Source organism: Diadema antillarum, unplaced genomic scaffold (assembly GCF_040938485.1).
Source record: "Diadema antillarum isolate AM-2024a unplaced genomic scaffold, OU_Dant_1.0 scf00000071, whole genome shotgun sequence".
Lineage (NCBI taxonomy): Eukaryota > Metazoa > Echinodermata > Echinoidea > Diadematoida > Diadematidae > Diadema > Diadema antillarum.
This window is the reverse complement of record NW_027270960.1, coordinates 6,009,254-6,036,448: the sequence shown is the minus strand read 5'-3', so window position 1 is coordinate 6,036,448 and position 27,195 is coordinate 6,009,254. Positions and strand designations below refer to the sequence as shown.

At 41.9% G+C, this 27,195-nt stretch overlaps 1 protein-coding gene across 1 annotated transcript in view; it reads left to right on the top strand.

The window, feature by feature from the left end:
- Positions 1-27,195, top strand: part of LOC139717027 (3'-5' exoribonuclease HELZ2-like) — a 79,675-nt gene that overhangs the window by 38,622 nt on the left and 13,858 nt on the right. Inside the window, exons 18-31 of the mRNA XM_071628541.1 lie at positions 644-772; positions 1,143-1,341; positions 8,121-8,301; positions 9,561-9,707; positions 10,803-11,025; positions 11,924-12,159; positions 13,088-13,336; positions 14,249-14,433; positions 14,743-14,984; positions 17,663-18,049; positions 18,615-18,690; positions 19,249-23,794; positions 24,590-24,678; positions 25,617-25,766. Coding sequence (XP_071484642.1) covers positions 644-772; positions 1,143-1,341; positions 8,121-8,301; positions 9,561-9,707; positions 10,803-11,025; positions 11,924-12,159; positions 13,088-13,336; positions 14,249-14,433; positions 14,743-14,984; positions 17,663-18,049; positions 18,615-18,690; positions 19,249-23,794; positions 24,590-24,678; positions 25,617-25,766 — 7,039 coding nt within the window. The remainder of the gene's footprint in view (positions 1-643; positions 773-1,142; positions 1,342-8,120; positions 8,302-9,560; positions 9,708-10,802; positions 11,026-11,923; positions 12,160-13,087; positions 13,337-14,248; positions 14,434-14,742; positions 14,985-17,662; positions 18,050-18,614; positions 18,691-19,248; positions 23,795-24,589; positions 24,679-25,616; positions 25,767-27,195) is intronic.

Sequence of the window (27,195 nt, the reverse complement as noted above, 5' to 3'; positions counted from 1 at the left end):
TTAGCCACTCTACCACAGAGCCCCGTAAGATGCGATAGTCATGATAATAACAAAATCATGCTCTGATCGACTTTATCATTACCAACGTTACCAACTATTCCCTTGATATATTCTAATGGGGGTGTGGTAGTGAGAGAGATGCAGCATGTTATTCCAAATTGATTACTGTCACAATGTACTCCTAGGGTATGTTCGTGCACTCGCCTAAAGCGAACTGTGCTGTACCATTGCCCCGCCAGAGGAGCGCTCGAACGCTCCTAATTTGTACTTAACCGTACTGAATCGAGCCAAAAGTGGACCACTTCCCGATGTGCTCCAAAAGGGTACAAAAAGCGTACCAGAAGTTCACATGAGAGAATACCCGTATCATGCACATACTTCGACCAGAGTAATAAGAGCAATTGATACTCGGTTCGAAATGTATGCAGATACAGCTAGTGCCAGATGTGTGTGAGATTTTGATGCAGTCACATTTCTAAGTTAATCAGGCAATCTATAGCCATTCAGAAATTAGTAGGTGAATTAAACTAATAAAGCAACAGAGAGAAGAAGAAAAAAAAGCAAATTAGGAAAGGCAACACAGATCGTAAAAAATTGATTTTTCAGATGTTTATTGCCTTCTCACCATTTATTCTTGATTTAGATGACAGAACAAATACCAGGATTATCAGCAGAGTGCAAAGAAGGTTTGAAACCCGTTCTCCCTATCAAAGAGAAGAAACATGGAGAGGAAATCACACACAAGTGGGACTTTGAAGTTCACTCAGCAAGGGTGAGTATCTTCTTATTCAACCTATATGTCTTGTGAAAATTATAATGTAGAAGTGATTATCTCATCATTGAATTGGCACATGGGTGTTTCCAAAGTAAAAGGAACTTTTCAGTGATGTGAGGTGATTTTGTTTCCACTGTGCATAATCCTCGAGTGCAGTACAATCGTTTAGAACACTTCAGTGAGAGATACAATGTATTTTTTCCCAAAATTTATTTCAAACGAGCAATCTATTCTTGGGAATTCTTACCATTTTATTTTTTATTTTTGGTAGGTGGTGTTGGCTTCCATAAAGAAGATTGTGACGAAAATAAATTTGTTTGCAGTGCTTTCTGCATATTTTCATGTCATGAATTTGCTATCTAAACAGAAAAATCTTCGCCGAGTCGGTCTCCTGTATGATGAGCACAGGCTTCACTTCCACCTGTCGAACCCCAAAGATGAACACCGCCCCCAGGTGTGTCCCGGTGGTATCCTCTCACAGGAGGACGGGATGTCGTTCAAGATCACAGTTCACTTCCACACCCACATCCTGGGCCTCTTCCATCAGTGGGTCGTCTTTGACTTTGGTGAGTTTCTCCCACTGTCGTGCCCTCCTGTGAGGGCGCTCACACTAGTCCCTGATCGTCAGAGAATACTGTAAGACGAGGAATATTCACGTGCATTTTAATTTTCCGAATTTCGCGAGAGCCAAGATTTGTGCAATCAAAATGCACATGAATAGTCTTCGCTATATGCATTGAATGCCAGTGGCAACTTGTGAAAATTTCATGCCTCAAAAACAGCCGATGGGTCCAATTTGTGAAAATTTCATGCCGTGAAAATATTGTATTTTACAGTATGCTGCTTAGATAGGGTCACTGCATTCTGCATTTTTGTAGGAACGCTGAAGTCATCCTCCTGGCTCTATTAGACTAGAGAACAAGAACTTCTTCCCCGGCCAGTCTGATAAGTCAACAATTCGTATTATTGATATCAAATTATTGCAAAATTGTAACAACTTTGCATGATGAGTTTTAACCCTAACTATTTCGCGCGATGTATCGCTATTGCAAGAAGCTATCGCCGCGACGTTTCGTGACTTTTTTCTTTCAAGTCTCCCGCATCTTTTGACACCAAATTTGCAATGCCCCGGCATGCGGTTGCAGGGCCCGTTGCATAAAACTTACCGTTGAATTTCAGTGGTAACTACCGTCAAAATTAGGCGTCCCAGCCAATCAGCATCAAGGATTATAAAATTTACCGCTAATTTGAAGACTACCGCTAGAAAGGAGTGGTACGTCCAGCGCTAAGGGTTTTATGCAACAGGGCCCCGAAATTGCGCATAAATATGCACGTGCATGTCAGACCAAAAATTGCACAGAAATGTGAATTTGTGTACAATTTCAATGCAAACTGTGTTTACAGGCAAATTTCATGAAAGCATGATTATTTTGGGGTTTTATTGATTAAAATCAATGAATAACATATTTTCTTGTTCGGAACAATGTCGCGGACAAATTTCATTGAAAAAACAGTGAAAAACATAAAGTTGAAAAAACAAAGAAATACATAAGAAATTAAAAAAAAACAATAAAATACTTTTTTATTTTTTTTCTCTTACATTTGCTAAGGACACTAAAAATAATATTTGCACAAAAATGTGCCTGTTTTGAGCTTTAATTAATGATTTATACTAAATTGTCGGATTTCACGCATCATTATGCATAAATTAGCATGATTTAGTGTAAATGATAATTTTTGAAAAAATCAACTTCATGGTTCTTTAGATTACATCATAGGCAATGTGTGTGCCAATTTTTGTCGCGATCGCGCAGTCAACGGCTGAGATCTGGAGGGGGGGCCTCCCAGGAGTGGGGCCTGCCCCCCCCCCCCCCCCCCCCCCCCCCCCCCCCGGCTCTATCAATACCTAAATAGCCCAGCCTAGTTAGGGTTAAAAACGTGGTTGTGTGGGGAAACATGGGAGGCCTGATGGAAGTAGTCTTCATTTACTGCACACTGGGGTACATTTTAACCCGCTGAGGACAGACTGATTTTGCTACAACGTGCATTTCCTATAGACACCTGCCTGAGTGTACTACTCAGGACTCATCCCAAGTGGGTTAAAAGAAACCATGAATACAACTTTGTAGCATCATTCAGCCATGTGTCAGCAAATACGTGCATTGATGACGTGCATGCTCATCAGTAACAGTTAACTCCAGTCAAATTGCTTTCGCAGTATGTATAACACGTACATGGCAATTGGTGATAATGCTGTATACGATTCAGTACAGGGATTATTGGGTACAATGTATATTAGAACCGGGCCCACCTTCCCGTTCCATAAACCTCCATGCTACAGGTCTTTAAGAGGAGGGGCTTGTAGCTACCATATTAAAAGACCAACATGATTGCTGTAAACACTTGTGGAGAAACCAGTAGCATTGTAGTTCGCCTGTGAATTTATGACCCAGTCTAATTTGTTTATCCATTGTGATCAATGTTACGACCAAAATCACACTGTGAATGATCGCACAAAAGAAACAATCAACTAATGTTCAGGCGGTTTATTAACAGTGATATTGTGGGTACAGACTCGTAATCGGTTTTCACATCAGTACAATAATAATCATGAGAAACAAATGTAAGTCAGTAATGGAATCACTTACATGTATTACAGGCTAATTTTAATCACGGAGTTCCTATAGTCCCCTGGTGATGTCCAAATACGATGGTCGATGCACAGATGAATGATCCCCGATGCACCAATGTATGATTCCTATGACGTAAATCCAGAGGCACAGGGTACAATAATATTCCACGTTATATCCACGGTATCAGGTGTCCACGTTTTAACTCCACAGTATATGTCCACAGCGCAATGTGCAGAATCCAAAGTTATGATGACCCCGTCCAGTCGATGCGGTGAATGATGATTTGCTCAATAATGTTCAGCTAGAAATCCAGCCCATCACAGCTTTGCCGTAGCAATGTCCATTGTTACAAAAATGGAGTCTCTCTCCAATGTAGGCAAATTAATTATCTGCAGGCAAAATGTCTCCCAGGCCAAGTATCTCCACAAACATAACAGGTCAGCAGGTAACACAGGACTGACTATAACAAGTCGCTTCAGAGCCAGAAGTGACGTAACTCTCAGAGCAGAGGTGTTGGGTACTCTCCCTACTGCAGAATTTCTCTGGCTTATATACTATCCATTCACCCCTTTCTAGCATATTCTGTAACTCTCTCCAACCTGGGGCCACAATCCCTGAACATACTAGCAAGTCCTAGTTCCAGGAAACCTGGATGACTCACTGCATAACATCATTGCCAAAATTAACTACCAATCACAATGGGCTACAGGGACATTGCCTCACTCAGCCAAATATGTTAGCACTTTCCAGAACATTCTGGAATGGGTGAAATCATTCTAGATTGAGTGAGCTATAATGTATTTCCTGCTACATGCATGTACTGCATAGCCACATTGTATACCACCTAGAAAATTCTCCACTGATCTGGTCAGCCTGTATGTACTATATCTATATCACATAGAATGTTCTCCATTAATCTGGTCAACCTGTGTACATACACATTAAAGCAACCATGCATACAGTACATCATACATGTACATAAACTACTAGTGTGTACATTTGTGACATCAATATCAATGATTATTATCCATACAGAGGATTTTTAGAGCCCAAATACAAGTGTTATTGTTGACGCACCTCATAACCTCCAACCCACTTAAAAAGTTTGTTGAACTCGACCGATATTTTTTGCCGAGGCGACCAATATTTAAAATATTGGACGGCAAGAGGGGGATTCCCCAAAGTTTTTATAAACTGCATCGTGATTGGTTGAGATATATATGAGATGACCTGAAATATGAAGTAAAAACATCTGTGATTGGTCAATCACGAATTAACTAGAATATCGTTTCTTCTAAAATTCTGTGTTTATACAAACAAATTTCATACAACAATTAGTTGAAATTGTTTTTCATACAATTTTTCAAAATATCACTTTCATAACAGGAAATTAAATTTAGGTTTGATGAAAACAAGTTGCATTGGGGTTTTTTTTGTGCATGCAGGCGCAAGGCGACGATTGATCAGCTCTGTTCAGCGCTGCTGCTAGATTGCGCACACGCGATATACAAATTGTAGCCGGCCGCCGCTTGCATTTGCATGCGCGATATGCATATTACAGTTACTGTACGTGTACTGTACGTACAAGTACGTTATGTGAGTATAGTACACAGTAGGACTTAGTTGTGGTATAGTAGCCTAATTCGATCTTTCACGATCTATGGTAGATGTGACGTGAATTGTTTCTCAAATCTCGGATACAAATACATCTAATTCTGATCTAAATTAGCTAGATTTCGGTCTAACAGTAACATGACGGCTACCTTAGATACATAGATCACTGTGTTATGAGAGACTGAAGTGGATTAACTTGCACTGAAGAGTGTACATTTACAAAAGTACCATACCCCGTGTCAGGATCAAGTACAGTAGGAGACCATACAGCACTCGGAGACAGAAAGGATAGGCCTAAGTGAAAACATTCTTTGCTAAAATCCTCTGTAGGATAATAATGATAATATTGAATGTCCTATTTTCGGTTAATACAAGGAAATATTGGACTCGCTAAGCAAAATATTGGACTCATCTTCGACTCGTCCAATATTTGTGCTTAGCTCGTCCAATATTTCCTTGTATTAATCTCAAGGCCATCCAATATTATTGTCCCCGCCGAACGAGTTCGAGCAGGGGACTATGAAACGGGCTCCGTACGTGTGTGTGTCCGTGTGTGTGTCCGTCCGTGTGTCCGTCCGTGTGTCCGTGTGTCCGTGCGTCCGTGTGTGATCAAAATCTTCAATTTGCTACTTCTCTGTCATTTATGAGCCAATTTTGATTCTGTTTGCTTTATATGATAGCACTATGTGGGAGCTTTGAAACTTCTACACAGAATTTCAGTTGTGACCTTTGACCTTGACCTTTGACCTATATTGTATATTTTGCTACAAAATGCTACTCCTTCGCCATTTCTGACCCGATTTCGATTCCGTTTGCTTTATGTGATGGCACTAGTTAAGGGCTTCAAAACTTCTACACAGAATTTTGACCTTTGACCTTTGACCTTTGACCTTGATTTTTTTACCTTTATTGTACATTTTGCTACAAAATGCTACTCCTTCGCCATTTCTAACCCAATTTCGACTCTGTTTGCTTTATGTGATGGCACTAGGTGAGGGCTTCAAAACTTCTACACAGAATTTTGACCCTTGACTTCTTTGACCTTTGACCTTGATTTTTGACCTGTATTGTACATTGGCTACAAAATGCTACTCCTTCACCATTTCTAACCCGATTTCGATTCTGTTTGCTTTATGTGATGGCACTAGGTAAGGGCTTCAAAAGTTCTACACAGAATTTTGACCTTTGACTTCTTTGACCTTTGACCTTGATTTTTTACCTGTATTGTACATTTTGCTACAAAATGCTACTCCTTCGCCATTTCTAACCCGATTTCGATTCCGTTTGCTTTATGTGATGGCACTAGGTGAGGGCTTCAAAACTTTTACACAGAATTTTGACCTTTGACCTTGATTTTTGACCTATATTGTACAATGGCTACAAAATGCTACTCCTTCGCCATTTCTAACCCGATTTTGATTCCGTTTGCTTTATGTGATGGCAGCAGGTGAGGGCTTCAAAACTTTCTACACAGAATTTTGACCTTTGACTTCTTTGACCTTTGACCTTGATTTGTGACCTGTATTGTACATTTTGCTACAAAATGCTACTTCCGGCGGGGACATATATTACGCACCACGTAATTTCTACTTTTCCTTGTATAAATATCTAACAATTCATAATTTTATGTTGTACATTGTGTTTTAAGTTCAAAGGAATATCCATCATTCAGTTTGTTATTTTTCATCTCTCAAAGTCACATTTCATATAGACTGGCAAGGACTTTGGGTTTGTATGAAATAATCGACAGTCACCATTCTATGAATTATTTTTATGCCTCCGCCACGAAGTGGTGCCGGAGGCATTATGTTTTCGGGTTGTCCGTCCATCTGACTGTCCGTCCGTCCATCCGTACGTCCGTCTGTCCATCCGTACGTCCGTCTGTCCGCATTCGTTTACGCGATAACTTGAGAAATATTGACTGGAATTTTACCAAACTTGGTCCAAGTATAAAGTATGATGGGGCAATTGATTAGATTTGGGGTGAAATCGGCCAAAGGTCAAAGGTCAAGGTCAAATCATGAAATTGTATCCTTTTACGCGATAACTCAAGACCGGATCGAGCAAATATCACCAAACTGTCCGAGGATGATATATGATGGGACAATTACATGATTAGTTTTTTAGTGAAATCAGACTGAGGTCAAAGGTCAAAGATCAAGGTCAAATCCTAAAATCTATCTGTTCACGTGATAACTCAAAACTGGACGAAGCAGCTTTCACCAAACTTGGTCCAAGGATGATGTATGATGGGGCAATTAGTTGAGGAGATTTTAGTGACATTGGCAAGATGTCAAAAGTCAAATGCTAGAAATGTTGCTATTTCCCCCATTTACTTTGTATGTAATGCCCGAAGGTATTTTATTGAAACTTAGTGTAGACGTGTACTACTGCGTAAAGATTCTCCAGAGAGAGTTTCATGTCATAAGGTCAAAGGTTAGGTGAAAATGTGGCAATTTCACTTTTCTCGCAAATGGTTCAATGTACAATTTGTATCTTCATGGAACTTGGTACATATGCATGTACTGACTGGCAAGGTATCTAGGGAATTTAGGGGTCATGGGTCAATAGTCATAGGTGAAAGGTCAAGGTCAACTCCTCAAAATTTTACTGTTTCCCTCATATACTAGTATATGCAATGCTTGCATTATTAGTTGTAAAACTTGATATTATTACCTAATGGAGATTCTCTGGGAAATTTCCAGCCAGAAGGTCAAAGGTCAGGTTTAAATGAAAAAAAAAAGAAATCTATTTTGTACTCTAATTACACTCTTTCTTTATACCTTGAAAATTACTCAATGCATGAACTTATAACAGGGTCGGTCAGAAGTCAAGTAAAAATCCTCAATTCCCCAAATATAAATATGTGTACCTGCACTCTTACACATTTATAGCAAACCCAGTTTGAGGAAAGTGAACATTGAAGACATTTCTGACAAACCTGTCATATCAATATATGCCAGTTATGTGAAACTGTCATCACATATTGTGAAGACATTGTACTATACAACTATTGGGAGAATCATGCATTATGGTGGAGGCATCAGTCGCCATAGCGACATTTCTAGTTTCCTTTTCTTTTTGATCTGGCAATTCAGGAGAGAAGCCAGTGCTGGTAAGAAAGCTTTCGATCCACATCGGTTCCTCCTTGGAGCTGGAGCGATATGCCAAGCAGCGGGAGACTCAAAAGAAGATCAAACTCTGGGACAGCGGAAACAGTCAGATCATCAAGTTTGTCTCTCCGAGCTGCGAGACGGAGATGCACTCTTGGGAGAAGACGTAAGTCGTCGTTCACCTTTTTGGCATTTTTTTTTCTCTCCTTTTTGGGGGAGTAGGGGAAGGGAAGCGCTATATACTCCCTCTACTTGTGAGCTGGAGATGCATGCATAGAAGTAAAAGTGAGTGTTTTTTGGTCAACTCAGCAATTTTTTCTCCTTTTTGGCTGGAGGGAGGGTCTTTTCATTTCCCTTTTTATTCCTTTTTCCTTCCTCTTGTATATTTTCCTTTCTTTTGTTCATCCTCTCCTCATTCTCCTCTTCCAAGGAATTCATCTTTCCCATCCTGATTCTCTCTCGTAGGCCCGAATTCATGAAGGTGGTACATATGAAACCATCGTTTAAACCACGGACAAAAACCATGGAGCGCCAAGTGTCACACGTAATATTTCGTTACGAAATTAGTCATTTCGTCGACAAAATGACTGTTTCGTTAACAAAATGTTCATTTAGTTACAAAATGTTTTGATGTTGTTTCAAAGTAATCATTTCATCGACGAAATGACTGATTCCATAACGAAATATTCCATGCGACACTTGGTGCTCCTTGGTTTTTGTGCATGGTTTAAACCATAGTTTCGGGCCTTTGGGTCTATTGATTCATCTTGGTTCTGTTTTTTCGTTCAAATAAAAAAAGAAAAAAAAAATCATGCAGCATGACCAATAGGAGACACGACAAGAATGAAATGATATTAATAAAAAGCTATTTCTGAGACTTGGACCTGGGGGGAACCACACAACATACATATATGTTGACTCTGTAAGTGGTTGCATGTTATACAATGTGTGAATAACTGTCATATTATGTTTGGACACATCTACAAATCAATTTGAATTAAAGCATAGTGCTGCACATCAATCTGCTGGTAGAAGTGGCTATTATTACCTTCATCAAAGTAACTGTGTTTTTGCTGGCTTTTTGTTTGTCTTCCCACATTATTTCTTTAAAAAAACTTATGGACGTATAGATATTGATGTATCCAGATAGTCTATTGTGGGAAAAAAAAAAGACTGAGGTAATTACTCTGTGGTGTCAATGTGGATCATAATTGGGATCAAAGATTATATTTTGAAAGGAATTGAGCACAGTTCTATGTCTTGTGACTCAGTCAATGCAGCCTTGGCGGAGGTTTGTGCTCTGCACTTGCTTCTAGTTGCTTACAAATTTACAAATTTTCGGGTTTGAGTCCCAGTGGAATCCCATTTTTCTTTGCTCATTTTCCCCCTGTTTCTTACATTCTCACATCTGCTTCCATTTGGCAGGCTGGTGGCCGAGTACAAGCAACCCAGCACACTGTCCGGTCTGGAGGACGTTGAGGAGGATCGGAGGATGAACTCGGAGAACTACCGAATCCACATGCACAGGATGCTGAACCTTGAGGAGCTGGAGTGCATGGATCGGCTCACAAAGTAAGACTGATTCTGTTGGCCATCCTGCTATTGGGGGGTGCTGTAGACTTCAACTTTGAAGGTCTCGCACCTGTGAATAAGTCTCCAATGACGTAAACATGTTACCAATAAAATATGGAGGAAAAGACATCTACAGTGTATAAAATCTGAAAAAGATTCAGTGTCTTTGGTTTTTCGTATCTAGGTAAGCTGATTTGTTTTACTTCATTACTGAAATTTGAAAAGGGGATGGGCCTTCTCAAACTCTGCTCAGAGGTCCTTAACCCTAATCAGGCCGGGCTTTTGTGGCTATGCTAAAACTGGAGGGGGCGGACATGTGGACGTTGCAAATTTGATCTCAAACGTTGCGTGAGACTTGAATAAAGAAAGTCAAGAAGCCTGGCAACGAGGCCTTCTCGCATTTCAGAATTATAGCGCGAAACGTCTGGGGGGATTCTGCCCCCTCCCCCCCCCCCCCCCCCCCCCCCCCGCCCCTTTCAGGGTTAAAGAGGAGACACAGCTTTAGCCTCTGTAAACATTGTTTGTGTTGTGTTGTTGTTTTTGTGTTGTTGTGTTTGTGCCACAGCATATGAAGTCCCTCTGAATTAAAATGGAAATGTTTCCAATCTCCAAATATGATGCATTTTGTGTAGAAATCCATTCTTAAGCCATACCTGATTAGTTCTTACCAAGCTTGTACAGCTTATTGATTTATTACATATTCCCCTGATTTATTTTCACTTATTTGGTACAACAACTTGATAAGGCTCGCAATGGTTCATTCTATAACAAGGTGTGATACCTGTTAATCAGTGCTTTAAAGAATTTCACAGAGAGATGTCATGCATCGTAGAATGAAGAAAACAAAAACAAATTGTATTAAAACATTCAGAAGTGAATAAAACTCCATGTTACCAAAACCACTTAGGTGTAGCAATGTGCCTCAGTCTAACAGGACATCCTTAGGGACACAATAAGGATTAAGGGGATTCCATAACTCTATTCATCGGCAATTAGATTTCAGACATCTGTCCAGTCAGTGCAAAAAATTAATTTCAAACAATCTACACCATGCATATATTTTTCTTTTTCTTATGTGTATTATCTCTTGACTAGATACTGCACAGCCACAGAAATGACGGTGTCTCCTCAAGCGGAGTTTTCTTACCCGTACGGGACAAACTACGCTCAGCACGGTGAGCTGTACGGCACCATCAAGCTGGAGCACTCCCTCTTTGACGACTCGGAAGCGTCGCAGATCGTCCAGCAGAAGGTCTCCAGAGTCTTGATCAAGTTCAACCAGGAAACTGACGTAGTGTACGAGGCTCTCATTATGAAGGTAGGGAGCTTCCATGTTTGAAGGACGAGGGTGATTCCTAGAAGTCTTGCGGTCGAGTAGATTGTGCGCTTGGTTTGAAAGAGAAGATGCTGGGGTCAAACCCAACTGTGGCACCTGAATCCCTAAAGTCCACCAAGGGCTTTGCGTTTGCTATGTGATGAAATGCATTACTATTAAACACATGTCACAATTATTTTCAGCTCAAAAATTCCTGCTGACTCCACGAAAGGACATCATTTGTACAGGTCGAAGCTCTGCAGCATCACATTGATTGCATTGATGGATATGTACTTTTTTTCTCTTTCAGAACAATTTTTATGTCAAATCTTCCTACCAACTTCAGCAGTATTGGTAGACAAACTAGAGCAATGTTATCCTTGGTTTACACTCTGTAACAATATATCTCTTGATGCAGAGTTGAGCTATATATTGCTGACCCCTGCATGCACACATTTGCAACTACTGCACATGCAGTTGTGATGATAAAGTCAGTCTATACCTTTCATATGTGTGTATTTTACTGTATACACCATATATTACGCGAGTCTAAATTTTTGCGAATCTGGAATTCCTGATGATTTCGAAAGTGTTTAAATTCGCGATCATGGAGTCTTGTACTGAATGGAGAAATGTACAAACATACATCACATTTACACCAGGATCTGTGTCAATGTTTTCGCATATCTTTAATTTCGCAAAATTCACGAAAACAAAAACCTCACCAAATGTTTGGTGTATACAGTACTTTTTGGCTAGCCGAGCTATCACTTAGACCACAGAGGGCATTTTTATGAGATCTCCCACAATGCAGTCCATATGATGGCTGCTAGTCAGTGACCATTTGCTGTAGAATAGGTAATAGGAAAATGTTTGTTTCTCTCTTTCTCTGGATGCACAGAACACTATAGCGCAGAGCAACTCTGACGACATCGTCTGTGTGCAGCTGAGCAAGCAGTGCGTGGACGAGCAGAATCTTGTGTCCCACATCAGCTTCGGAAACGACTTGGGGAACAAATCTGTACCAGTCATCGTCCAGTTTCAGCTTGACCGTCTCCCCTTTGTCTATATGCACCATGCTATTGACCATCTGTCCTGCATGACGGTGCTCTTCCCGCCCTATCCCCAGAAAGACAAGTGAGTCAATGCAGGGATCTGTCCTGTCGCATCAAAAAACTAGAAAAGCACTCTGAGAGCGCAGACCTCCGCCAAGCATGCAGCTCATTTTCACCACTGATCTTGTTCTTCCATAGAGATATCAGTGATTTCCACCCATACGTATTTTATAGCATTGTGTGCTGAAAGTCGCCTGATTTCCCAATATAGAAGCCTTTGTTACGTCATAAACCGTCTGCTGCACGGCGCGCCTGGCCCTAGCAGAAACTAGAGCACGCACTTTAGTGCGCGCATGCAAACCTCAAATACGCGCAGCCTGAACTCGCCAAGTTCATTGACCCTACCTGCCAAAATATCAAAAATCCTTCATAAATTCCCCCAAAATTTTCGGATCACTACCAAAAGTTGATCATTTGTTACTTGTGTCATTCTCAACCTTTCCTGCAAGTTTCATCCCAATCCGTTAACTACTTTTTGAGTTATTTTGCACACAGACAAACTAACTAACTAACTAACTCACGAACAAACACACAAACCAACGGTAACAAAAACATAACCTCCTCCCTTGGCGGAGGTAAAAAGAAAAAAAAAGAGAAGTTGCTGTCTATCATGGGTGACAGAAATCATCACATAGGCTGGGAGCTATTTGCCTGTCAGAACTTGCTAGTATGAAAGTGTATAATATTGCGACTTAAAGCTTGCGATAGCACTCCATCAAACATTTTACCCGTTGAGATGCATGTAATGCACCATGTAATCCCCTTGAAAGCTTTCTACAATCTTCCTAATGTGGCATGATAGCTGGCAGCTCTGCTACTGAAAGCGTTCAAGCCAAGACCACAAGGGATCAGACAAGATCTGAAATTACAAAATAAACAACAAACAAATATTATAGCAACCACGTAAGTAGTGTTCATTGTAGTTTAAATTTTCCTGTATACACTGGCAGATTTGAGATCGTGAAGTGGCATGAGGTGGAGCATCGGGCGGAAAAGATGAATCCCCGTCAAGAGAAGGCGGCCCGCTACATCTGCAGTGCCGGTGGTCTCCGTGGTAACCCTTCCTTCCGTGGCAAGGGACCAGTCATCATCTTTGGTCCATTTGGCACTGGGAAGACGTACACGATGGCCAAATCCATCATGCGCACCTTGCTCATCCGCAATGACTCCCGCATCCTCATCTGCACGCAGTCCAACAGGTTGGTTGCACTGTAACGTCGGGTGGAGCCTTGGGGTTTTGATAGTTAGGGAAATTCATAGTTTTCGGAGGAAGAATTTCATGGATTTGAATAATTACGCAGTACCCGCTGCATGCTATAAGGATTAGAACCAACACTTGCTGTCGGGCGAAAGCTCGGTGGTCTAGTGGAGATGACGCCTGTCCAGTGATCACGAGGTAGTAGGTTTGAATCCTGCTCGAGTATGTACGCCCATGATTTTTATCATGGCTACTACTAAAACACTGATCGATACTGAGATCAGAGTTTAAGGGAACCCAAACCCAAACCCAAAGAGAAATGTGAGTTGAGTGAAAGCAGCAACATTAGTAGAACACATCAGTGAAAGTTTGAGGAAAATCGGACAATTGGTGCAAAAGTTATTAATTTTTAAAGTTTTGGTGTTGGAACCAGTGGATGAGGAAACTACTAGAGGTTTTGACATATGAATGGACAACGATAATAAAATATAAAGGGAATTCCACAAAAATTCACTTTTCTAGCATAGTAAAAGAGCATATGACTAACCGCTTTTAAAAAGCAGGGGGAATAATCGCTACCCTTAAGATATGTCAGTGTCACGTTGATGGAATGTGTAATTTTCATGAAAAAGTAATTTTTGTGGAATTCCCTTTATATTTTCTTAATTCTGTTGTCCACTCACATGTCGCAACCTCTAGTAGTCTCCTCATCCAGCAGTTCCAACACCAAAACTTAATCGATTGATCTATTTTCCTCAAACTTTCACTGATGTGTTCTACTGATGTTGCTGTTGTATACATTAAAACCCTCTCGCCTTTCACGTCAATCTTGTAATCCTTCCTTTTACTATTAAATACCTCATTACCATCCTCCTTGATAAATTGGTCTTGTTCTTGGACTCATTATTGGCAGTGCTGCTGACCTGTACATCACTGAGCACCTGCATCAATTCTGCCAGGAGACCCGCGATCTGGTGAGGATGGTCCGCATGTATGCCGTCGAGCGGCAGAAGTCGACGATCAGCGAGACGGTCATGAAGTACGTTTTGTTGGACGAGGCAGGCAACCTGAGGCATCCATACGACGACGAACTTCACGGTGAGTTGGTTTTCATTAGAATACAGATCACAGGCAGGGAATGCTTGTAGATGCATATGTGTACATAAAGAAGAATGCTCTGGTTCCTTGCTGCGCAACTTGTTGAAATTTGACTCATGCTCATCTTCAACCAATTTGCTTCTAATAAACGGACCACAATAGTCAAAACTGTCATATCTGTATGATTGCAACAAACTTGCTTTAGTAAAAAGTGTAATCTAGCATACCTTTAGACTGGCAAACTAAGTTCAACAAAGTTATTAACATGAATATTTTATTGCACGATATGTTGTGACATCACCTCTGCAGATTGGGCCGCGTACGCCAAGACACAACATGAGGAGCGGCGGAGGACGCCAAATATCGTCATAGCAACACTACGAACAGCTGTGCACCTTACCCGTGATGACAGCCTCCGCGAGTACTTCACCCACATCATCATAGACGAGGCGGGACAAGCCCTAGAGACAGAGGCTATCATTCCCCTTCAGCTGGCCACCAATGACACCTGTGTGGTGCTGGCAGGAGATCACAAACAGATCAGCCCAAAGGTCAGAGGTCACAGAATGCTATTTCTTCCCACAACCCCCCACCCCACCCTTTGGTTCATTGCAGATGCAAGCTACACTTACAGAATGATTGCAGTTGTGCAGATTGCTTCCTTTCCGTGAAAGTCCAGGAGTAATAAAAGGAGAAGGCCTGTGACCCAACGCATCTAAGACCTGAAATGTTGCTGAATATTGATTATCTGGTTTTGGAATACTTCATTCTCTTAGCTCTCTAGCTTTCTACTAATGTATGATTTATCTTTTATTCAATATCACAAAGTGTCGCTGAAGGCATTATGTTGTCCGGTAATCCGTCTGTCCATCCATCCTTCCGCCTTTCCATCTGTAATCAATATTGTGAATCACATAACTTAAGATGTTTTCCGGGTATCCAATGCAACTTGCTGTATGTATGGATGAAGTTGTGCCCATCAATTTTTGTCTTGCCCACCGGAGGTGCCCACCGGAGGTGAAGGCGAGACTAAGGGATCCAAATGGCGCCCGTCCGTCGTCCGTCTGTCGTCCGTCACAAATGTTAAAGTTCACCTGCAAGACTCTCTTATGATACATAACATGGCAACTGTTACAGCAATGGCAGCCACACTTGGGTGATAGAAGCACTAGGGGTATCTTCATGTTATGGTGTTGTCGGAGGTCATGTGATGATGTCAAAGGTCATTTGAGGTCATATTAAAGATTATGTGCAAGACTCTCTTTTCTATGTTAAAGTTTACCTGCAAGACTCTCTATTGACCAATAACTTCACATAAGTTGTTTGGATTACAACCTAACTTGGGTCATAGATGCACTGGGTACCTTCATGTTATGGTGCCGTTGGAGGTCACAGGGTAAGGTCAAAGGTCATTTGAGGTCATACGTTAGTTACTTGCAAGACTCTCTTATCACACGTAACTCGACACATGTTGCTACAATGGCAATCAAACTTGGGTGATGGATGCACTGGGGGTGCCGTCATGTTATCGTGCAGTAAGAGGTCACATGATAAGGTCAAAGGTCATTTGAGGTCATACATTAAAGTTTACTTGCAAGACTCTCTTATCACACGTAACTCAGCACATGTTGCTACAATGGCAATCAAACTTGAGTGATGGTAGATGTCTCTTGGGAAGTTGAAGGTTACTTTAAGGTCAAATGTCACAGACAGGGGTCAACAAACTTTTAGGGCGCATTTCGTTTATGGCTCATAACTTTTGATCCCTATGTCCGTTTGTGACCAAACTTGGATGGAAGATGTCCCTTGGGGAGGTGAAGGTCGTCACAAGGTCAAAGGTCACAGTCAGGGGTCAACAGACTTTTAGGGCCCAATGTTATGTTTTTAGGGTGCGTTTTGATTGTGGCTCATAACTTTTGATCCCTACCCTATGTCCGTTTGTGACCAAATTTGGACGGTAGATGTCCCTTAGGGAGTTAAAGGTCATCACAAGGTCAAAGGTCACAGAAAGGGGTCAACAAATTTTTAGGGCCAATGTTAAGTTTTTATGGTGAGTTTCGATTATGGCTCATTACTTTTGATCCCTTTGTCCGTTTGTGACCAAACTTGGATGGTAAATGTCCCTTGGGGTGTTGAAGATCACCACAAGGTCAAAGGTCATAAGCAGGTCAATTAACTTCAGGGAGTTATAAAAATATATAAATTCCTTGTACGCGAATGGGCGAGACACAATTTGGCACTTGCCTTGTTGGATGTACAAGGTCAAAGGTCAAGGACAAATTCTTAAGATGTCACTTTTTTCTTCATCTCTCTGCAATGCTTGAAGGTATATTCATGAAACCTGGCATACAAATGTATGACAACGTAAATATTCTCTTGGGAAAGTTTTGGGCCATGAGGTCAAAATTCAAAGGTGAAAGGTCAAGTGAAAAAGCTAGAATATCTCCTATTCTTCCCCATAACCATGTGGCTCATGCTCTCTTCATGAAACTTGGTACATGTACATACATATGTACTGCCTAATGATGATTTTCTTGAGAATTTTTGAGTTAAGGATTAGGGGTCAGGTGAAAATCCAAGCCAATCAATAATTCGCCAAATGCCACAGTATGAGGAAAGCTTCACTCGTGATGCATTCCTCTCACATGGATCTTGCATTGTCTGGTGATTGTAGCAAGTGATCTGCCCTGTTCAAGTAAATGCTGAATCATAGTTTTGTGTACAAAACTCATGCCTGAACAATATTCAAGCTACTCGTCAATTGAAAGAAAAATAATCATAGATTTGTCATGAGATTCACAATAGATCTATGCTTGGAATTTTCCGTACAACTATGCTCATTACATGTCAAGCATTAAAAAAAAAGAATCTATGAGAAGTTATATTGAGATTAACAACATGTTTTTTCAAAGCATATCTGCGTTGGAGTAGCAAATAATTTTGCACACTGGGGTAACACCTTGGCACATAAAGAGGGAATGCTATGTTTGTTATAAGTCATAATTTTATAGGGAAAACATGAACACATCATTTTTAATGAGCAGATACAGCGCTTCTCCAATTCAGATACCCATGTTTTGTTTACATGTCAACATTCGTGCCTTCATGGTTCTAACTGTTGACCAAGAAATGCCCAGGGCACCTATCTGGGTTTACAGCATGAAAAGAAAATTTACTATATACAACATTTATATCGCCTGTTTGTCTGCATATTTTTGTGTATTTGCAGGTCTATTCAGCCCGAGCCAGGCAGGCTAGGTTTGACATCTCTCTCCTCCAGCGCCTCTTCACCTTCAGTCGTCAGAAGCACTGCTACTATGACCTCCTGCTGACCTACAACTACCGCACCTGTGCAGAGATCCTGGACTTCCTTGCAGTGTCCTACTACCGCACCCGTTTGGAGGCGCGAGGCTCGCACCCCAAGCACCCGCTCTACTACCCCCTCAACTTCTACCTGGTGAAGGGGGAGGACAGGTTGGTGGGAACGTCGTACGTCAACAACCAGGAGATGCTGCAAGTGGCCTTCATAGTGCAGGACCTCATCCAGAATTGGCCCCCATCGTGGGGTGAGCTAGAGGGAGAGAAAGTGGCTGTCCTCACTGCCTACACCCTTCAGGTAGGATCCAGGGTCTTGTTCAGAAGTAGCAGAGTCTCTAATATGTTGTGATATATTTTGTTAGATTTCAAATGATTTTTTGATAGCACATCCATACAATGTGTGTCATCACGATTCCATTTTCTGAGAAGGAATATTAAAGGAAATGTGTCTGGAACTCGATTTGATCATGCCTCTTTGGCAATTTCAGTAAAGACTAACTTTCCAGTGTGAGAAACTTAGCAATGAAAAGATCATCTATTTGCTTATTTAGAAAGCAGAGTGTTTGAATTGATTAACCCTTTATTTGCTTTAAGTGTGGCATCTAGCACAGAAAACCAATTAGCATTTTATGCACTGTTCAAAGTTTCTGGCATAAAAAGGCTTGATTATATATCTCCATTTGAAGAAATTTCTTGTGGTACAGCTGAAAAATTTTAAGATGATTAAGGACAAAGAGAACACCAAAATAAGCTAATGTGGAGTGTAAGTGTTACCCTGTTTGTGGAACCAAGGTGGCATAAACTCTGAAGCCTGCAAACTTTGGGAATGTTAATTATTATCTTGATGTGTCACCCTGTCCTAGGTCCACCTCATCCGAAAAGAGCTTCGTCGACGAGGCCTCGGATCTGTCACAGTGGACACTGTGCAGAATGTACAAGGTACACGAGAGAGAAGATCATCATCATTGTCAAAATATGAGAGAGTTTGCATGTTCATACTTGAGTGACCTCCCCATATTGTTAACTCCACCTTCAGAGAACCCATTTTCTGAAACTGCAAGTCATGATATTTGGTCATGTCAGATGTAAGGGACAGACTGATGGACTACTTTTGAGCTACTGAGAGAGAGAGAGTGAGAGATATGGCAAAGTCTGTGACCGCAGTCAGTTCACTCCTCAAAATGCTCTGTACTTATTACTTATGACAGAGGGCTATGCCACTTTTTGATTGCAATTGATCCCTCACAAGTATACTGCAGGGTCCCACTTAAAGTTGAATGCCAAACTGTGAGCAGTTCCTAATGTGGTTTCCAAGTCAAATTAATTCAATGTGTCATTCCCCTGAGAATGCATTTTTTTTTTTTTGTCAACTAAAATAAAGTTATATATATATATATATATATATATATATATATATATGTATGTGTATAAAATATATATAATGTCTTGCACAGACAAACCTTGGTAACTCTTCCTTGACTATGTATTTGTGTGCAGGCAAGCAGTTCCGCGCCATTGTGATTAGCACTGTTCGGACTCGTGAAACGCTCAATAAAGCCCACATCACAGCCATTCCCCAAGGCACAGGAACTCAGCACGAGAGCGAATTCTACTACGCATTCCTGTCAGATGAGCATCTGCTGAACACAGCCTTCACCCGGGCCAAATCACTCATCATTGTCGTTGGTGATCCAGTAGCACTGTGCTCTGTGGGAAGCTGTCACATGACCTGGGTGCGGTATCTCCAGGAGTGCCAAAGGAACAACAGCATTGTCCCCCCAGAAACCACAATGGAGATGATCCAGGAAGAGATCGCAGCTGCCAAGCAACGGCTCAATCCCAGTGCCGCTACTTTCCACCCACGCAAAGCAGCATCCACTCCAACCCGTCAGAAAGGAGCGAGCGCTCCTTCCGTCAATGGCAAGACGCAGGACATCGTGTCCTCGTGGAATCAAGGACAAAACATTTGGACTAAATCTACAACGTTCATTCAGCCAGGAGCCAGTGGACATCACGCCGCGTACATGCGCCTCAACAGTGATGAATTTCCGACACTTCCAGAAGCAAATGCAAGAGGCAGCCTTGCCCCAGAGAACATTGACGACTCTGGTGATGATGATGAGTTTGAGGATTTTGAACAGGACATCCAAGATGATGACCTCCTGGAAGAGCTACGTAGGCAGGTCCAAGTGGATACCAAAGAAGAGCTCCGCGAAAGAAGTGAAACTGGTGAGTCCACTGAGGAAGATGCTGCAGATTCAGAAATTGACTCTTCCCCAGAACCCTCACCTCCTCGGATTGTGAGAAGAGGTGAAGATATCCCAGAGCCTCAATTTCAAGATACCTTTGAAGTGAATGAATACCAGAGAGATTTTCTGAAGAGACCAACACCGCTGCCAGATCAGCAACAAGACTTCTGGCAGCATCACCAACAGACTCAGCCACCGCCACCATTGCAGCAGCAGCAGCAGCCCCTTACACAGCCTCATGCACAGCCACAGACACATTCACACCACCAAGTACAACCACAGGCACATGGACAGCCCCAAGCACAACCACAGGCACAGCCAGAGACAAATGCGCAGCCTAAAGTACAACCACAGGCACATGCACAGCGTACCACCAAGCCATCTCCTGCAGCCCAGCCTGCAGCTCCTCCTGTAGCGAATGTAGATCTTCAGAACAATGCTGGTACCAATTTCCGCATGGTTGAGAGAGCAGGCCGCATTGCTCTTCTCCCCAGACATCTGCCGAGGAGGGCTCTTAGCCAGGTAGAAGATTACGACTCAGATGAAGATGAGCCATGCGGAGAACCAGGCGGAGAGACAGAGGATACCTATCTGGAAAAGACAGTGACTGAACCTGAGAAATTCAAGATCTGCACTTTCAGGTATGATTTTAAGGGAATGACGTATGCCATTCCAGTGGAGCGCAAGGCATTGGAGGTCATTTCCATCACAAGCAAGAAGCGCAGAGGTCAAGCTCTGGACAATGATGAGGTCATCATTGAAATCATTGAAGACACAGAAGTACCAGAGATTCTGGAGGGAGTGGAGGAGTCTGTGCAGGAAGAAGAAGATAATAAGATCTATGGCAAAGTTGTCCATATACTGAAGAGAGACACGGACCCATATCTCCGCAAGATAGTGTGTACTCTAGATCCCTTCAGTAACAACTTGATGGTGCCAGTTGACAGAACATTCCCCAAGCTCTTCATTGTCAAGAATGAAGAGGGTACAAATGAAACAAAGGGGAAGAATGTTGTCACAGTGACTATTCACACCATCTCGCGAGAAGCTGCCAAGACTAGAGGCAAGTATCAGCCAGAAAGAAATGTCTATGTCACCAACAAGGAGCGTCCACACAAGCTCTTTGTTGTTCGCTTTTGGAAGTGGTATCCAAAAACTCCTTATCCCATGGGAGTTGTTGTAGAAGAGCTGGAACCAGGAACAACTGCTAAGCAAGGCCTCCACATTCTGAAGTTGGTGCATGGTGTGAAAGACAAATTCAAGGTAGCTGTGGATAATTACCTTCAAGCTAACTTTCCACCTGAATGGACTATTCCAAAGGCAGAGTACGAACAGAGACCTAATCTGACGGACAAAAAGATATTCACCATTGATCCCCAAGATTCAGAGGACCTTGATGATGCTGTAAGTGTGGTAGTTCTCGGACAAGGCAGGTTTGAGGTTGGGGTTCACATTGCTGATGTTTCTTACTTCATTCCGAAGGGTTCAGAACTGGATGAAGAGGCTCGATTACACGCAACGTCCTTTTACCCTTCATTCCATGAGAAACCGATACACATGTTGCCGAGGAGACTGAGCACTGAGCTTTGTAGCTTGCAGCCAGGAAAGGACAAGCTGGCTCTATCACTGATAGTTGTGCTTGACTCATTAGGTAGACCTGTTGCCCCACCAAACGTCTATCGTTCAATCATTCGGTCATGTCAGAAGCTATCCTACAGTCAGGCAGAAGACATTATTCATGGAGATTGCCCTGAGGGCCTTGAAGACCTAGTTCAACCCATTCGGATCTTGCATGATTTGGCTAGCAAGAAACGGGCAGCACGTCTTGGGGAGAAGAGGCACATCTTCAATGCAGAAGATGATGATGGAGATGTGAAGAATCCCTTATCTCACAGCCTGATTGAGGAATTCATGATCATGGCCAACCAAATCATTGGAGAACATCTCCTCACAAGATATGGAGATTGCACGCCACTGCGAAGGCAACTGGCACCAGATCCAGAAAGACTTGAGGAGTGGAAGGTGACTCACAAAGATGGTGTTCGTAACAGCATCTGGCTTACTGCTGCTACAAGGGTAGAACAAGATGTTGCTGAAGATGATGATGAAAGTGAGGATGATGAGCCCACAGTTCCCATTACAAAAGAGGTTTGGAAGGAATTGGTGAAGGCATCGGATGACGACATTGCCCAGAAAGGACTGGATAAAGTACGCAACCTCGTGTGCATTGACGCCAACCATCCACTCCAGGCAGTTGCTCTGTCTGAATTCCATCACATCATGGAAAGATCTGAGTACATCAACTCGGCCGACCATCTGGATCCTGCACAGAGATCCCACTATTCCCTTCAGCTGCAGACATATGTACACTTCACCAGTCCTATCCGAAGGTTCATCGACCTGGTTGTCCATCGGCTGCTCATCAATAGCCTTGCTCAAGGATTTGAGTGCCCCTACGAAGCGAGAGAACTGGCAAACATCACACATCACTGTACAAGTCGGGCTTTCCATGCTCAAAGGTTCTCCAAGGAGTCCCAGTCGCTTCAGTTGGCACTCAAGCTGCAAGAGGCTCCTCTGCAACTCTTGTCCTTTGTTGAAGCCTTCTCTGACAGGGGTCTGAAGCTCCAGTTTCCACACCGTCCGTACATCCTCCCCATGCAGAGCAAGATGAATTTCAACACCTTGAAGCCATCAAAGAGGCCGGAGACAGGTCCAGAATCAGACTGTGCCGACCTTCTGTGGAAGAACAGAATTTATGACTGCCATGGACAGCAGAGACAGGGTCTCCGGAGAGATGCAATGGAACTGGATGCCAGCAGATGGATTGTTCATGTGCCAGAAGACAACTGGGAAGACATCCAAAACAGTGTGAAGTCTGGAGACTTTGCACAAGTCAAGAGGGCCGTGAGGTCTGCTATTGACAGTGGAAACCCTGAATTGAACCAGTTTGCTGACATGATGAGCCAGTTCTCTGACAGATTGTCATCTGTGGAAGTCACTTGCGAGTATGTGAATGAATCGGGAACGCAGCAGATGTTCATTGACTTTCACCGGCCCTTCCGCAGGGGAGACGTCAATCAGGTTCAGATGTACGCCCGGCTGTTCAAGGGAGTGATCACTCCTCACATACAGCTGTTCAACCTCACCCCAATGCTGGACATCTGCGCTGAGCACCGCGATAACCCAGTTTCATGCTTTTCAGATGTTGCCACCACCATTCCAGGAAGGGAGAAGTCAATAGTAGCCTATAAGAAGGCCTGGCTCCCCATCATCTCCATGGTCAATGCCCACGATGCAGTAGCTAATGATGACACAATCGTTATCCACAATGTCACCATTACTTGGCAAGAACTGGAAGGCCACAATTACCAAGGATACTTCAATCTGCCCTTTGACTTCCTTGAGCAGCGTGACATCCACTTTTTTCAGCCTGCAAAAGATGACAAGAAGCAGCAGGAGGAAGAGGAAGATGTCCAGTTTGACTTCCTCTGCATCCGATACCCTCATCTGCAGGTCAGCAGCCGCAAGCACCTGAGGATGCGGGAGTTGGACAGCCGCTCCAAGAAGCAGGAGGCCATCGGACCGTACAACCGGCACGCCTGGTCCGAGCAGACCTTCGTGGCCCATGGGCACACCACTAATGTCCAGTCAGACTCAAAGGCACAGCTTATGACAGTCACCTTTCAGCTGCACACAACCTCAATACCATTCCCAAAGGATGTGCTGCTGTATCAGGCGGAGGGCAAGCAGAGAACATGCACTGTGGAACTCATTCCCGTACCAGAGCCAGGAAGGTGAGTTAGGGTCTCTCAAGAGTATTACAGTATGTCCAAAAAAAAATCAACCAGATTTTTGCATTGAAAATATCCAATATGATAATTAACTGTCTAAAAGCCACCTCAGGGTCTTAAAAATATAACATCTTACGTACATTTTACAGAAAACCTCATTCAATTTGGTTTAGTGGTCACAGAGAAATGAGAATCTTGTAAAGCATGTCATTGGTCTGATTCTTCCAAATTGAATAATTGATGCTCTTGGAATGGCATGATGTGTGAACACAATGGACAGAACTTGGAAGGATGGGATTCCCGACATGCTCTACAAAACTCCTCAGTTCTCTTTGATCACAGGAGCAAATCGGATGGGGTTTACTGTAAGATGTGGGTGATAAGTTATAGTTTCATACCCTGAATTTGTATTTGGATTGGTTCGCTATTTTTAAAGTGACCGTGGTGGAGGGTCTCCTCGTAATTTTTTTTTTTTTGGACATATGGTATTGTGCTTTCATGAAGGTTAATGCAATTCATATTATACAAAGTTGGTCATTCATGTACCTCTGATCCTAAGAAGACAGAAAGTTTTACTTGTTAATGTATGTTTTTGTTTTTTGTTTTTTGTTTTGTTTTTGTTTTGTTTTGCCACCTATCTTTTTATACCAGGAGCCAAATTGATATAAAACCCAAACACAGGGACATCAAAATAGATGTAGGAAACATTCTCTTCCTCCTTCTTTGCATTTTTGTGAGTTCACATATCTTCATTTTGAGTTACAACTGTGTATATGTGCTTGTGTTTTTTTTCTACAGACGCTTGGACAGTGCCATTCGCTCATTGCCAGACTCTACTGCCCTGATTCGTAGCATCTGTCTACACAAGACTTGCAAGCCAAGTGATGGTTGGTTTATAGTTGACTTTATGCTGTCCTTTATATACATGTAGCTTAGTTCACGTATTTGATATCACAACCAGATATTGGGTTTTCATTACTTTTTTTTTATTTTTATGACAGCATAATACAGTCTTTGTCTTCCCTTGCCTAAATTTAGCATGGGAGACAAAAAATAATCAAATGAATAAAATAAATAAAAATGTGGTGATAGAAATTCAGTGACGGAAGTGCTACATGGTAAGACCCTTTGTTTACTCATTCAGTAGCGTTCAGGAAATTTTACCAGTTATCGTATGAAGTTATTTATCACCACTGACAACCAATAAATTTGGTATACCACTGCTACTTCTAGTTCAGGGTATCTAAAATAGTCAACAGATACAAAAATTAAACATGAAAATCATGTTCTGGGAAAGAAATACAATGAATATATCATTAATTCCCACAGGGCTCCTGAACAATGATTATACCGATACCAGCCAAGACTCACTGTGTCTCATTCCCCATCCTCTCCTTTCCTCTCTCCATCTGTATATCTATCTATCCATCCATCCATCTATCTATCCATATATATATCCATCTATGTATCTATCCACCCATCTATCCATTCATCTATCTTTCTATCTATCTTTATATCCATCCATCTATCTATCTATTCATCTATCTTTCTATATATCTTTATATCCATCCATCTATCTATATATATATATATATATATATATATATATACATATATATATCTGTCTAATTGTCTGTCTATTTACATCGTAATTATCTATTTATTGTTTATCTAATTATGTATGTACATTTTGTATGTATGTATGCACGGTAGGTAGGTAGGTAGGTATGTATGTGCGTATCTATCTATCTCTCTATCTACTCCATATCTGTCTATCTATTCGTCTGTCTAATAGTTTCTATCCATCTCTTGCATTCCTCCGTAGACCAAATCTCCAAAATTGCCCTGGACAAGGGAGCAAAGTTCAAGAACTTCCGAGTGGAGGGGACCACACTGCATCCCCTCAATCGATCTCAGCAGGAAGCCGTCCAGGTGGCTCTCAAGAGCAGCTTCTCGGTCATCCAGGGACCACCAGGTAAACAAAAAATGCAGACCCTGAGGTACAATGTATTTTCACCCAAGCTTCAAGTAGGAAAAATCACTCTGCTGCAAGCCATCAATACACTAGTTATTCAAAACATATGTGCAGTTCTCAACTTCCACAATTTGGAAAGGGTCTTCAGAAAAAAAGAAAAAAAAGAAAGATAGCTGGCAAATATAATTTGCAGGATGGTGAGTTGTTTGGAGTATTGTGAGATTAAAACATTATGGGTAGGTAGAACAATACTCAAAATTCGTAATATGTGCAGTTCTCAACTTACACAATTCGGAAAGGGTCTTCAAAACAAAAACAAAAACAAGATAGACCTGGCAAATATGATTTGCAGGGTAATAAGTTGTTAAGAGTATTTTGAGATTAAAACATTATGGTTAGGTAGAACAATATGTGGCAGTTGATCATGCTGTAGTAATCGTACCTTCCAACAAGCTGCATCAGATTCACTTTTATGCGGAAGATCAGTGAGTACTGCTGTTGCCCTATTTGTCGATACACACTGTAAGAGATTATCGACTATTAAAGATTATGTATCAACCACGATCAAGTATGCTTTCAGACTATTGTATTTTCTGCACACCTTTTTCGCTAAGCATTGACATGTTTGTATCTACTCAACTGAAATGTTGCTATTACAGCATTATTTCACACATTTCTAATGCATATGAGTACATTTTAGAAGAAAATCAAAAGTTTTGCAGGCGCATGAGAACTGCATTTCACTTTGATCAGGGTTTTAGGGATTTCACATTCACAAAATAACTTATTTCCTAGTACATTTCTGAACATGCTTCTCGACATATGTAGAGCTATGAAATGTCCAATCACTTAACGTTTTGAAAGTCCATGCAGTCAAGATATAGAGGTGCACCCCGAATTAAGAAGTCTCAGATGAAAAGTGCCTCCACACCCCAGTTGTCCAAATGTGGCATGAGAAACTTACTTGGGACAGACGTGATTCAATTTGAAATTTCAGTTTTCAGAGGAGCATAATCGGTAGTAATTGCCTTGATATTTGTTTTTATCAGCAACATATTGTAGCTACGTATTGTTGGTGTTTGAATATGTGTAATTATCTCATTTGCTGTCCCCGCCGAACGAGTTCGAGCAGGGGACTATGAAACGGGCTCCGTACGTGTGTGTGTCCGTGTGTCCGTCCGTCCGTCCGTGTGTCCGTGTGTCCGTCCGTGTGTGCGTCCGTGTGTGATCAAAATCTTCAAATTGCTACTTCTCTGTCATTTATGAGCCAATTTTGATTCTGTTTGCTTTATATGGTAGCACTACATGGGAGCTTTGAAACTTCTACACAGAATTTCAGTCGTGACCTTTGACCTTGACCTTTGACCTATATTGTACATTTTGCTACAAAATGCTACTCCTTCGCCATTTCTAACCCGATTTCGATTCC